Here is a 14,998-nt window from a genome sequence, read left to right on the forward strand (position 1 = left end):
GCACATGTACCTGTCAAACTACTTCAAAAGAGTGAGAAACGCCCACGGGCACAACACCAGAGGGAACTCCACTGATCTCATTCCCCCCAGATTCTGCATATGAGTTCATGAACAAAAGGAAGTACTGCTTATAACTCCCAAAAGGTGCGGACGGCAGACTTGTAAGAAAAGAATTCCAAGGCACTGCGTCTTTCTTTGATGAGGAAATATAGGATTTATTTTGAGCAAGGCAACACATTGTGACCAACGCTTATCGACCTAGCTACTATTATGCCACCAAAATGTGGCATAATAGTGCACAATAATTATTGTATGGCCCCCCACACCCCTCCGGATTACACAATCCGATTACACAATCGTGTCCCAGGGGGCACCGAGCCTGGTCGTAGACCCAGGACCAAAAAGTCATAGTCCATCGTAAATCTTTCCTGAATAGTTTCCACCCACTTCTAGCCCCTACATTGAATTTCGATGTCAACAGACGTATCTGTAAGAGGAGACTCTGATCGTCTGTCTAACGTGTGTTCTTGCTTTAGGGTATAGTTTACCCCAAAACAGTGTATCTCGTTTACACAAGAAGGAATTTTACTGGTGAGCCTGGCTGCGTAGAGCTGGCTGGCCATGGGACTTTTCCCGTTCACTGTTTTTTTGTCTTTTTTTTTTTTACATGTGGATTGTACCAGTGAAAGCCACCGTTTTGTGGACTATGTGGTTGAACCTGACAATGCCCTGACACCGATCTTGTGTACAACGCGCTGATAATTCTTTTTGCACCTTAATGTCTAATATCATGTACATGTACTAGCCGCTATGTTGATGCATTTTACATCTAACCTCATGTACTGTACCGGATGGATATGCTATGTGTGTGTAGATATCTTTTGTTGATTTGTACAGAATAAAATATGGGCATATACTGATAACATCTGGGATCTCCATATATGGGCTTAAAAGGGACACAGACAGACGGGTACATCGGGTACTCTGTCAACGGGTACAAGGGGTATTGCACAACCCGGTGGGGCATGCGTTCCCAATCCGATCGGTATGCCCATAATAGGCATTATGGAGATCCGGTTGAGATCCAGAACCGCCGATCCAACCGATATACATGGTCATGGTACGAGCACCGGCCTAGTTCTGACCAAATGAACTAAATATTGCTTGCAAAATTGGGCTCATTTATGATCCCCATTACTCACTGTAACCCATTCAAACCGGGAAAGCGTCACATGTAACCACTAATATTTTGTACTTTGGCTAATCAAAAATAGCAGATACACAAGCTCACAGCAGGCCACCGAGTGCCGTGCTGTGAGCTTGTAGATGTGCTATTTCTTTTTTAATCTTGAACATCTGTGTAAATATTTGAATAATTTATATTTTAAAGGGAACCTTTTTTACTCAAATCTTGCTTCTGGGGGTCCCTATTACAAAATTTTACAAAATACATTATATACCTGTTAGACTTGGATTGAAAAACATAGCCACCTTTTGGAAAGACTTAGTCAGACTCGGAGTACATTGTCTGACTCAGAGTACATTGTCTGACTCAGAGTACAATGTTTTTTACGAAGATGAAGAGCCATATCCATTCTCTCCTTGAGTGGAAATATTCTTTGCCTTTGGTTTTGTTTCGCACAGTACTCTCCTGCCTGCAGTAAATTTCCCCTAACAGAAGATGAAAACAACACCCGCTCTCTGCCTCTCTCACTTGTCCTCTCCCGGCCCCCACCCTCTCTCGCTCGCCCTCTCTCTCTCTCTCTCTCTCTAGCACATAGGCTACACACAAAATAGAAAAGGCTGGTGTGATTGGACAGTCACTTGACTCTGAGGACTCTGATGCTATAAAACCAGTCTTGGGGGTGGAGAGAGTCTACACACATCTCACTGGCTATAAGAAGATTCTAGTACAAGCCTGTAGTCACATTTTGGCCACCACACATATTATTGTTCCTGTCGACCCGTGTTGTTAATAATTCTTAGTGTCCATTGGATCCCGGAACTGTAGTCCACCATGTGTAAAGGATTAGCAGCACTCCCTGCAACATGCTTGAAAAGGTAAGACTTGTTTTGGTTATGCAACAGGTCATTCGAGAAGTCTAGCCTTTTAGATCTCAGAGTAAATCATAGGACATTTGCATGATCAGTGATGTTAAATTTACAGATTATAAAACGCAGATTGATTTTATGAGTGTGGTCACTTTCCATTTGGAATAAAATGTTTGCCCGTTACAAATACTGGTTTAACTCTTCATGGAGATAAGAGAATAATAATGTCACTTCTAAAGAAGCTAGAATCTACACCATATACCGGTAGTTATTCTCTGTAATGGCTCATTGATTAGATTACGTTTGTGCATGCATTAAGCCTCTATTTTGTTGTCAAGAGCATGACATTGCGGTTCACATGTGTAACTGGATGTATTTGCTGATCTCTCGCAGTGCCAAAGACATCAAGCACAAGATAGGCTTCTTACTGCAGAAGCCTGAAGCACATGGAGATGATCAGAAGACGGTGAAAAGAAAGGCTGCCACTGAAAAGAGGTTAGCAGAAATAAACCCGACACCTGCTTTTTCATTCTCATCTGTTATGGTCTATTTTTTCAACTATTCTCTCTATGGTCAACATATATTGCAGTTACACACCTACACTACATATAATGTGATACTGCATATGTGTAGTCTTGTTTAATTTAACTACATTCCGAGTTACAAATGGATGAATTAACACTTAGGAATCTCTGGTTTTGCAGTGGAAAATTATGTTCATTAATTCAATACTGAGGATTTTACTGTGTAGAAACAGTGTGAAATAAGGTACAGAACTACAACTTTACAGATCATGTAATATCTTATCACAATACTGGAAAACACTCAAATGACATACACAAATGCTAATGTTCCCCATTAACAACCCTTTTGGGCAACGATCCAAACTTGAATAAATGAGGCCATAACAGGCTGGATGTGAGACCAGATTCGATTAATACAATATGCCCTTTGTTTTAATTGGATTAGAGCATCGATTAAGTGTCCAATGCCATTATGTTTATTTTTAGCATTAGGTTGTTTCAGGACGGAAAGGTTATGATGACAGTCCTCAGGATGTGTACCGAGGAGAGAGCTTTTATTGTTCTCTCTGAGCAGATTAACTGTCTGCAGCATCTGGCATTAGCCTTCCAATAGCCTTTCTACAAAGAACCCGATCCTCTACAGACACAGATAATCCTCAATAATCACTTTATCCCATAATCACATGTACTAAGCAGCAACATTGTTCATCCCCCTGTTTACAACATGCCAACATGATGCTGTATACATATCATAATGCATATATTATTACTGTTATCATCATATTGAGTCATATCATGAGTAAGATCACGTAATAGGGTTAGATAATCATTATTGTTATGGTGTCTAGGCTGACATGCCCTGCAGTATGTACGTAGCTGACAATAATACTACAGATATACCGTGGATAGACAGTCCCATACACTTGTGTGCAATTGTATACACCCTGGTACCCCCCCCCCCCTCCCAAGGGCCACTGGTTGAGAACCACTGGTATACAGTACTATGCCCAGTGTCTTTTCATAACCTGTCGCATTTTATTTTCTCGGTTTAGAGTTCCTCCAGCAGCCGAGGTGGGAAAATGGAAAGAGTCCCTCAACCACCTGCTGAACAGTGAAAGTAAGTGTCCTGACAAACCCCACTTGTTCAAATAGAGTCCAAATGGCATAGCATTTTATGAGCTCAACTAAAAGCCCCAAATTGCTCATTGCGGTGGCTCACCGCGGCTGCCCGGCAGAGTTCATGTCAAAGTGGATGGCGAGGTAAAACACTGATCCAATCTGGCTACGGCTGGATGTTGCAATTATGTGGCCAACACACTAGCCTGTAATTTACAAATAATTACCCCTAACTGGAGAACTTTAACTTCTCTATAGCCACTGTGGCTGGTGGGCCAACAATGTAGTTTTGTGGCTTGGTTCCAGGGATGTTAACTAATAACGGACTTTAAATTAATTGCTAATAAGAATTTAAGTGATGATATTTATATTTCAGATTTCAATTGAATCAATTAACTGAACAATGAGCTGTCTTCGTTTAAATGGAACAAAGCTATTTATATTCATCCCTAACTTAAGGATAAATATACATTGTTTCATTTAAACGAAGACAGCTTATTGTTCGGTTGAGATGTCTATAAGGGAAATACATGCACCAAAGTTCACTCACACAATCAGTCACTTCCGTCACATATATGCACAGCTAAATTTAGTCGTAATTAAATGTATCTCCATAGCAACACCTCACTCACTTTCACGCATCTTTTTTCACGGACTTGAAGACAGAGCCTGACCTTTCCATTTTAACTACAATTTGTCATTAATTGTCTTTTATTTTTGGACTTGACATGACGGAAGAAGCAATATTTTAACTGAATGATCATATGAAAGACGGACTAGCAACAGTGAATGGACAGGAGGAAATAACTTGACAAGATGCCCCCCCCCCCCCTAAAGTAGCATACACACCTTCATAACTCTACCTTTGTTATCCTACAATACTGCCTGTTTCTCAGATTTTACATCTTCGATTGAGGAATATAACATGCATTTTGTATTCTGTATATCATAAGATATTTAGCTTTCATGTTATCTATTAACCAATGAATGTTCGTTAAGGTTAACACATATTGGTGATGGAAAAATTCCTATAAATTTGCATACCTACTTTGGTCTCTCGGGTAATGGATCTTCTCATGCACTGGGAAGATGCTATTTATGACGCTAATAGGAAGTTAGGGAGACTTGGCTCGAACACACACATACAGTACAAACACATGCTAATTCAACATACACGCACACACACACACACACGCACACGCGCACAGAAGCGTAGACACTCATGCGTTCTCATAAGACAGATGCATCCTACGTGTCTGGAGACACTGCTTCAGTGGTCCTTAAAGGCCAACTGTGTGTGTGTGTGTGTGTGTGTGTGTGTGTGTGCATGTGTGTGTGTGTTTGTAAGTGTTTGTGTTTGTGTTTTTGTGTGCATAAAAAAAGTTTGTGTGCATGTAAGTTTATGTGTGCGTGGGTGTATGTCGGTCCCCTGAGCATCGGGGCTGTTGACACAAAGTGGGAGCAATGGCCTCATGAGAACCAGCAGGGCCTTGACCTCCTGCATTCCAAAGCCTCAGCCACTGACCCCCCAACACTGTGATGTCTTCCCCATCTCTTCCCAAAACTATCTGTCTGCTGTACAACTTCCCCTCATCCGTCCCTGTCTTCTTTTGCTTATTTTATGTTCTAGTGTTAGCCGTCGTGTAGCGGCAGTATATCAACGTCATTACCATTACGCCACAGTGGTGCAATAAACATTTCCCGGAAGAATACTGAATATTATAATTTTCAGTGAAGTCTCTTCTCAATCTTCATTCTCATTGAGTTTTTTGTATTGCGCTGCTCTACAGCAGTGGTTCTCAACCTTTTCAGGCCACGACCCCCCAAAATGATCATATTTGAACTGGGTACCCCCCAAAATAATCATATTTGAACTGGGGACCCCCCAAAAATAATCATATTTGAACTGGGAACCCCGCACCCTGACAAGCACTTGGAATGTAGGAGTTGAGGCATTACATTTAGTTTGACTCGGTTCCACAGATAAATATTGTGAAAATAGCAGATCTACAAGCTCACAACGCCTCGCAAGAGCTTGTAGATCTTCTCTTTTCGAAATATTTGCCTCTTTCTTATATTATTTGACTATTTGGCCAATGTTTGACCAGTTTTGATAGTATTTTTGCTGATTACTTTAGATAATGTTCTTCTTCTTTTCATTCTTTCTTTTTGTTTGAGCCTGAGGTATTAAAAAAGCTCTTAAAAGTCCTTAAATTGTCACTTCACTTTCACTGTCATCTGGAGACCCCCCCAAAATCATGTGGGGACCTCCCTGGGGGTCCCGACCCACATGTTGAGAACCACTGCTCTACAGCTACAATCACGAAACAAATGGTCTACATTTCTTTGGCGTCTTTATCCAAAGCACTTTAAAATGTGTGTTGTTTACCCATTCACACACACATGCACACACCGACAGCAGAGGCAACCATGAAACCTGCTGATCGGGAGCTAGGGGTCAGGTGGCTTTACTCAAGGTCACTTCGACATAAAGCCAGGGGGAGCCAGGGATCGAACTAGGATCCCTGATAGCTTCTCTCGCTTTGTGAGCTTGTAGATCGTCTATTTCTGCAAAATGTTCCCCCCAGAATAGGGTGTGTGGTGTTGGGGTTCAAGTGGTTAACAAACATTCATCTGTTAATAGATAACATGAAAGCTAATATAGCTAATGTAAGCTGATATACAGAATACAAAATACAAAGATGTAAAATCTGAGAAACAGGCCTTATTGTAGGATAACACAAATAGAGTTATGAAGGCGTGTACACTATGCTACTTTAACAGGAGGGGGGAAAACTGTGCTCAATCTCGTTGATGAATTCTCTCTATGGACCTCTGGATGAAGAAATCATACAGCAAATATATCTTAAACATTTTGTTAACAGTGTCATCATTTTGTTAACAGTGTCATAATTTCTTCACTCTGTGCTATAGGTGGCTGTGTGGTCTTCACCAAATTCCTGAGGTCAGAATTTAGTGAGGAAAACATGGAGTTCTGGAAAGTTTGCCAGGACTACAAGAAGAACCCGACTGACAAGATGTGTGAAAGAGCCAAGCTGATCTATCAGCAGTACGTTGCAGTAGAGTCACCGAATGAGGTAATTTTCCCTTGATTTGCAAAGGGGAAAAGATAGTACTGTACATATCCATTAACCACTAAACTTACAGCACTGATTACATGAGAATAATGGTTTGGTTCAGAGCCAAGTGTTACAGTGTATTTCCAAGGTACTGCTGTAAACGTGGCAGTAATACAATCAATCGTTCAGCACATAGTTTTCTAGTTGTGCAGGCTTTGGATTCGATATGAATGGTGTGCCACAGGACACATTTAGATAACACTCACATTTTGATGATCTAACACTTGGCTGCCTGAATAAATACTAAAACACTCTTCCAGCTTTCAAGTGGAATAGCCAAAGTTATCTAAATCTCAGCTTTAGTCAAACATGAGTCAGATAATAACCATGTTCCACACACACTACTAAAAAACTGTTTAATTTTGTTACATTTTTTTTTTTTTTAAGATTTATTTTGGAACCATGGTGATTATGTCCTGGATTTACTTAAAACACATTTGGCATGAAGATTTGCAACTGTTTGCCCATTCCTATATACATTGTGTGCATCAACCTAAACATTTATCCCTGTGTCTTTGAAGGTAAATCTAGACGCTGCAACCAGAGAGGAGACGAGGCAAAATCTTGAGAGTGCCGGCCCGTCTTGTTTCGACGAGGCTCAGAAGAAGATCTACACCTTGATGGAGAAAGACTCATACAGACGCTTCCTCAACTCCAAACTGATCCAGGACCTGTCTCAGATGTCTGCCACTCATGAGAGGAAGGGGAAGAAAAGAAACTTTCTAGAAAGCAGGGAGGCATTGACCAACGGTGCCTAGAAAGAAAGACCAGGCTATGTTGGAACAGATGGAAAATGTGTATGTCAGTGAGAAGGTAGCTATTTTAGAAAGCCAATGGGATATGTTTATTTGCTCTATGACCGATGTGTTGTAAAGAAAATTAATCTGGACTTGCTTTAAGGACACACAAGTGGGAGCTTATCACTGTCTCGTATCGTGATTTAACATTAAGGTTATTTGTTTTTTTAATTACCCTCTCTAATGCCTCAAAAGTGCATTTTTTGAGCGGTGGCATTATTGTAATCACGACCCTTTCAATAAGTGAATGGTGTTATTTCAACTGGAATAAATGTCTGTGCTTTTTCAGTCAAGCAGCACTTACGCATCCAAAGGGTCATGTGGCAAAGTACAAATTAGCCATTATTATTTGCCATTATGTTTCCCTAAACGATATCTGATTGTCGGTCGTCAAGGGCTTCTACATGTACAATGAATAAGCTCGAAAGCAATTGTTTAAAGCCATTCTAGTGGATATGTAAAGTATGTGAATCGTAGCTGTAGTGGTGCGCCTGGCGGCTCAGTCAGTTGGTGTACAGATCGTGTGCTCTTATCTATGGCTCTTTATGAACGTGAGAACCCGAGTTTGAATCGACTCCTGTCTTGTCTCGCGTGTCTTTCCTCTCTCTGCCCGTGGTTTCCTGTCTCTCACTAAAGAGACAGGAAACAATAAATCATACAAAAAACAAACACAACTAAACTAAAAATAAATACATAATAATATAAATGATAATTATATATTCAGCAGAAATTCACATTTCGTAACTGGGTATCAGAGTCAGGACTGGTTAATATTGACAGCCCAATTTAACTATGTAACACACACACACACACACGCACACGCACACGCACACACGCACACACACACACACAGAACATGTGCACTTGCTCAAATATACAGAACATGTGCACTTGCTCAAATATACAGATATACTGTATTATGAAAATGTTTTTATGTCTGTTACAATGTCTCAATGTGTCAATGTTGACTGCCATTGTCAAATCATGTCAGTTGAACAACATGTTATGCATCATCTGAACCACTACAAAGTAGACTTTCCACATCATTAAATGTAATGATGATAACAGCGTTTCCTGATGTACTATAACACAGCACTTATACTGTGAAATAATCAAAACATTCTGTACTGTACCTGACAATGTATTCTTCCGTATTGTTCTATTGAGAATGCTGAGCTCACTTCAATATTATACAATCATTAGCTCATACATATCATTTAAATGTTAAACAATTGAAGTAAAAGTTGTTTTCCGATATCTCTGTTTTATACCTACTTTTCATCAAACTGTTTGGATTTAGTCATGTATCAGTAATGTGTTTTAGCAGACGTGTTTTAGCAGACGGTCTTAATCCAGAGCGATTTACTGTAAATCGCTCTGGATTAAGTCTGCTAAATGCCTAAACTGTGTGCAGGATACGTGAATAGGATTATGTTATAAACGACAAATGCTCTTAGCAGAAGAACAGTAAAATTGCTATTTTTTTTACATTGTGTTGTTTATATTACATTGTATCTTGCATGTACTGTATGTGACTTATTTATGAATAAAAAAAGAATGAAATGAACCTGTTTTGGGCAAAGTATTGGAGAATGACACCAATTTGAATGACAAAGTGTGTCAGACCTAACCAAGGAAAACAATCCCATCCGAAACACCCCCATCATTTGAATACACAAATTCAGCTAAAGATACTGTAAATGGACAACAGGAGTTATGTAATTTGGAAGAATGGGAGGTCATTTTAACTGTCACCTCCCCTTCCTGAAGTCATTGCTCTTATGCACACACGCACATGAACACATTTGCTTTACAAACTCCTAGGGACACGGCTTATGAATTAATTCTGTATCCCTTTACGTTAACCATAACCAACCTAACCATAACCCTAACAGATGACTGCTAAGCGTAACCCTATAGCCACGATCGTAACCCTCTATACCTTTTTATTTTACTTGGGATGACCGTCATCCCAAACACAAAAAAATTGGGGGTGACAATTTGTTCCACTATCAACTGGTTTGATGTCCACAAAGTAACAAACAAAATATGGCCTATACGTTCAAGCAATAATACGACAAACATCTGTATGGCCAGTTACCAAGGGTGAGAGAGAATTGATACTTATGGTTGCCAGGAGAATGAGGCTGGCTGATCACTCCACAGATATCGTCTTTGTGGGCTTCACCTGAGGATGACCTAGAGACGTGTTTGTCAGGAACTCATAAACGCACACAACCATTGAAAACATCAGGACCCTATACAGCATTAACAATTTTGCACATTGTTTCTCATTTTATTCTCTGCTTTGTTCAAGTGCTTCAAAGAAAATCCATCTATCACTCCAAGTTTGCATTCTTTATATGGTTCCACAGTCCAATGAGCTTTCGAATGCAGAGTTACTATACAAGGAATAAAAGTCACCCCCAAAAAAAAGAATATGGAGAAAAAAAATAGAAAGAAAATACCCAGCCATAAAACCAAAAGCACTTGTAGACATGTTAGTTTAGGTTTACCTCCATGAAGACAAGAGTGGTCCTTGAGCTATTCGCATCCACAAGTCTCATCGCATGCCTATTTAAGGACAGTGTATTGTGATGCACAACCTCGTGCTTACCTCTCTCCCTCCAATAAAATTGGTATAAATGTGCTTGTTTAATTCCAACTCTTGTGTAAATCTGACTTTAACAGACAGAACAGGCACAAATATTCCTAAATATTTACACTTGCTGCAGTGTGTTCGTCTGTTGCAGAATTCTCTGAAACGGTCTGATGAGAAGGAGCCTGGATATAGGCTATATTTAGAGTCTGAATCAGTAATGCCTGATTTATACTTAGTTGCACGCCTTAGTTGCACAGCAACGCATTGTTGTGCCTCCTCCTCTCAACTATCCTCCCTTCCTCTTGTCTATTCTCCTCTGCTTTTCCTCTTTTCTCAACTCTTTCTACCCCCCCCCCTCCCCCTTCCTCTCAGAAGGAAGACCTCTGTCATTCAGACAGGTCAGAACAACGTGTCAATGTTGTTAATAGCATTAAAAAGCAAAGTGTGGATTGCTTTGTGAACGATTGCATTTCTGTTTTCTGTGCCAAGACACCAACTTGAGCGTGTCATGTGAATTTGACAAAAGGAAATTTGTAACTATGTAAGGTTTTGTTTGGGAAAATGATACTATTCCATTCTATGTGCATGTTTGTAATTTCTGTGAAAATGATTCAAACCTGTCCATTCCACTGTAACAGCACTTCTTGCAGAGGTCCCTTCAAGCTAACAAGCTTGATGTAACGGAGACGGAGTAGGCTATAGTCTGGCTAATTAATAGTGGCTCAGTGAGATTAGACTCACTGACTGTTCTTGAGAGATGGGAACATAGAGCAGGAGGGATTTCAGTAGAAAACAGTGTCACTGGCACGTTATTGATTCCACCAGAACCACCTTACCTGTGTCTGATTGGCTCCCTGGCAGGCATACAGTAGTTTTACTGAGGTTAGGGTTAAGGTTAAGGTTAGGGTTAGTGTAGAAAATCCCTTCCTGCTCGGTCCCAGGTGGGAGGAGCTATCAGACTGAGTATTCACACTGCACACCTGATTGTGATTAGCACCACCTGCACCTAATTGCAGTGGGCCCTTTAAAATCAGCCACTTCACTGCAGTTTGAGAGAGTCATGCTGTCATTTGAGTATATGGTTCCCCTGTTTAGTTTAGTTTCCTGTGTTTGTTATCCCTGAATTCCTTTGATGAATTATTTGAGTAAGTAAGTACCTATTTATCATTTATGTATTTATAATTTGTTGAGCTACCTTTCTAGTTATTATGTGTACTTTACTACTTTGTTTCCATAGCCTGGAAATGTGCACTCGCCTATTAGTTTGTATTGGCCAGTGCGCTCAGTGCTATATTTCAGAACGCACCTTTGTTTACATCAACTCTTACATCATCATGTCCATCACCTGTCTGCCATTGCCATCACAAATAAAAGTTAAACATTTTATCCATCTGGTCCTAGTCCTAATATTTTAACTGGTATTTCGATGTCCAAATGCTATTCCACTAACTAAGTTTAGGCATAGTTTTACTGAGGTTAGGGTTAAGGTTAGGGTCAGGTTTAGGCATAGTTTTACTGAGGTTAGGGTTAAGGTTAGGGTCAGGTTTAGGCATAGTTTTTACTGAGGTTAGGGTTAGGGTCAGGTTTAGGCATAGTTTTACTGAGGTTAGGGTCAGGTTTAGGCATAGTTTTACTGAGGTTATGGTTAGGGTCAGGTTTAGGCATAGTTTTACTGAGGTTAGGGTTAAAAAATAACGGTGGTAAGGCGGGTCTATCCCACAATGTTGGTGGAATTCATAATAACGCGCCACTGGCAAGGGTGATCCGAATCTCTACGGGAGTGAGATGGATTGTACCCGGGGGGCGGGATATAAACCGCTCACAAAATGTAAGGAAACTTGAATTTGGGCCATTATATCTCCCTTTTACTAATACTAATCAGTAAAGTGTTATATATAATTTTTATCGGTGATTAGTCACCTTTACAACGAGGTACAGCTTGTAAGCATTGGGCATTCATGGAATGAGCAACACAGGCAAACGTGTGGGTAGCGCCGAGCATAAATGTGCCAAAATGGCCTGTTAGACTTATCTGCTGACATTCAATGTTGTGACATTCATGACATTCAATGGGCTTCAGGTGTGTGCCAGTCACAGGTGTGTGACTGCCTCACAGGTGAGTGACTGGCACCTGAACATGGGTTCTGCAACTTTGTTGAGTGTGTGTATGCTCCAAGCAGCAACACTGCCCCCATGGAAAGATACCACTTTTGTCAGGATAAGGCCCGTGCAACAGGGCAAGTGAAGCTGGTGTTCCGTTATGCAGAGTGACAGCATTATTTGGTGTTAGCCCTGGTACCATTTCCAAACTTAGGACCAAGTTCTGTGAGACTGGTGAAGTCAACAAGGAAGACAACAACCCAGACCCCTTGCTTCCCTGAGGTTCCCATAGATTTACAGGCAAGATTTGCACAACGGTACCAAAGACAGATGTCAAAGTTGCAGGGTCCATGCTCAGATGCCAGTCACACACCTTTGACTGGCACACACCTGCCTGCAAATGGTACCAGGGCTGACATCAAATAATGCGTAATCTGCGTAACGGAACACCAGCTTCACTTGCCCTATTGCACAGGCCTTATCCTGAAGGGACAAACGTGGCATACACAAACTTAACAAACTTAACAAAGAGCCCATGTTGCAGAACGCAAAGTTCCAGAACCCACCTCTCAGCAGGTGTGTGGTGGCAGGTCGCTCAAAACAAGATAGCGATTACCAGCAAAAGCATATTGGGTGATTTTGGCACATTTTTGCTCGGCGCTACCCACACGTTTGCCTGTGTTGCTCATTCCATGAATGCCCGATGGTTACAAGCTGTACCTCATTGTAAAGGTGACTAATCACCGATAAAAATTATATATAGCACTTTACTGATTGGTATTAGCAAAGGGGAGATATAATGGCACAAATTCAAGTTTCCTTACATTTTGTGAGCGGTTTATTAACCTGACTCAGCCAGATGGGGGCGGTATTGAGTTTCACAATACACCCTGCATCCGGGATCGCTCAGGGAGTAAGGCTACCTGGTCGCTGCGCGTACGAACCAATCAGCGGCTGCTAGGGGCGGGATCATCCAATCACCTGCCAAGTAGCTTGAAAAAATGAAACGCTGTCTTGCATCGATTCTGCTACCGGAGTCTCAGATGGAAGTAGGCTGTGAAACAAAATGTGTGTCGCAAGCTTCTTCCATTTGGCGGAGTCAGGTTAGGGATATATGGGAGTGTTCAGAAATCATGTTGTCATTGGCAGGTGTGGCATAACAACAGAAAAAAAGTCCTGCAAAGGGCTCTACAACTTGGGCTCAGCGACACATTCATAATCTTAACGGATAATTTTGTGGAAGATGAATGTACAGTAGGTAGTGCAGTTTTATGCATTTTCATTTGTTTTATGCAGTTTCATTCAGTCATTAGCAGATCTACAAGCTTATAATGCTGTACCATATTATGAGTGTGTAGATTGGCTATTTAACAAAAAAAAAACAGATTGAATATTCCATCAATCTTTTATTCCACCCAAAAGCAAACTCAGAATGGACGAAATAAGTTGTCAAACTAAAAAATGAAGCAAGGCAGCTGGCTGGCAGGCAGGCCACGATTGTCACCGGGTTTATTCGGAGGCACAGGGAGACAATTGCTTGAGACAAGCAAAGTTAACAAACTAAACTGAGGAGCCGAGGCACAGTGTCAACACCCATTGGCAACTGAACTAACTCGCAAAGGCTGGAATGAAGAACCAGGGATTGATGAGTAGATGAATCCCAGGTGTGCAGGCAGCTCCACATCGTCAGGGAATAGGCTCTATGCACAGCAGCCATATTGGGAATGTATTGGGCCCCGTCCTTACTTACTTCCTTCACAGGTGTTACCAATGATACTAATTAAGGCTCTGTTCCATTTAGTGTGGCATAGTGGTTGTCTTATTTTCAAGGACCCCCATAACTCTGAGACACACCCACCATAAGGGGACATTTGGGAACCAAAATGGAGTGTATCTAGTGAGCCAAAATGCATCAGCACCCTGACCAGAATGGAACAGAGCCTTCATTAGTATCATTGGTAACACTTGTGAAGGAAGTAAGAAGAGGCCCAATTTCTTTCCAATATGGCTGCTGTGCATAGAGCCTATTGAAATGCCACTCCATGGAGGACACTTACAGTACACTGTAAGCATACTTACACAACCACACACAAGACAGGCCAGACACATAGGGGGGTAGGGGAAAACAGGCAACCCATAACACAAAGTACATAGGGCTTGTATGTTAAAAACATAAATGTGTGGGTTGAGAAGGAAAACAACTTCTGAGACATATAGCTCTGGTATAACTACAATGACAAACTCTTAATACTATACGTCTCCGTCTCCATCTCCCATCTGCATCACCATTCCCGTGCCCTCATGAATGTTCTCACTGATCCTTAGGCTTTTCAAGAGAATGTTTATACTGACAGCATGCTATTTGTCAATGAATTATGTACTACCCACCACACTGTCAAATTAATGTAAGATATGAATATGATCACTGACACCACTGTAAACGTGTGGGAGGATAAATTAGATGATTATGTCAATTAGGCATCTAGGTTAGATTGGTACTGGTGACCCATACTGGTGTCCTATCGCCAGCGATAGGACTAATAGGACTCAACTTTTTTAAGCTAGTGTGAGAAACAAGGAAGTCTTATGTCACATACCATTTTGGGGTCATCTTCAATTTAAACTTCCACCTTGTCTACAAACCAGACCCATAGCCTAAGTGCAGCT

At 41.0% G+C, this 14,998-nt stretch overlaps 1 protein-coding gene and 1 long non-coding RNA gene across 2 annotated transcripts in view; one reads left to right on the forward strand and one right to left on the reverse strand.

The window, feature by feature from the left end:
• Nucleotides 1-14,998, reverse strand: part of LOC311051858 — a 255,015-nt gene that overhangs the window by 74,262 nt on the left and 165,755 nt on the right. The gene's annotated exons all lie outside the window — the stretch shown is intronic.
• On the forward strand, nt 1,904-9,177 carry rgs4 (regulator of G protein signaling 4). The gene is made up of 5 exons (XM_084066317.1): nt 1,904-2,061; nt 2,446-2,547; nt 3,629-3,693; nt 6,627-6,790; nt 7,354-9,177. Exons 1-5 carry the CDS (start codon nt 2,018-2,020, stop codon nt 7,588-7,590), a joined length of 612 nt encoding a protein of 203 aa, XP_083922443.1. The 5' UTR covers nt 1,904-2,017; the 3' UTR covers nt 7,591-9,177.

Source organism: Gymnoscopelus microlampas (genome assembly GCF_963454915.1).
Source record: "Gymnoscopelus microlampas genome assembly, chromosome: 9".
NCBI classification, from domain to species: domain Eukaryota; kingdom Metazoa; phylum Chordata; class Actinopteri; order Myctophiformes; family Myctophidae; genus Gymnoscopelus; species Gymnoscopelus microlampas.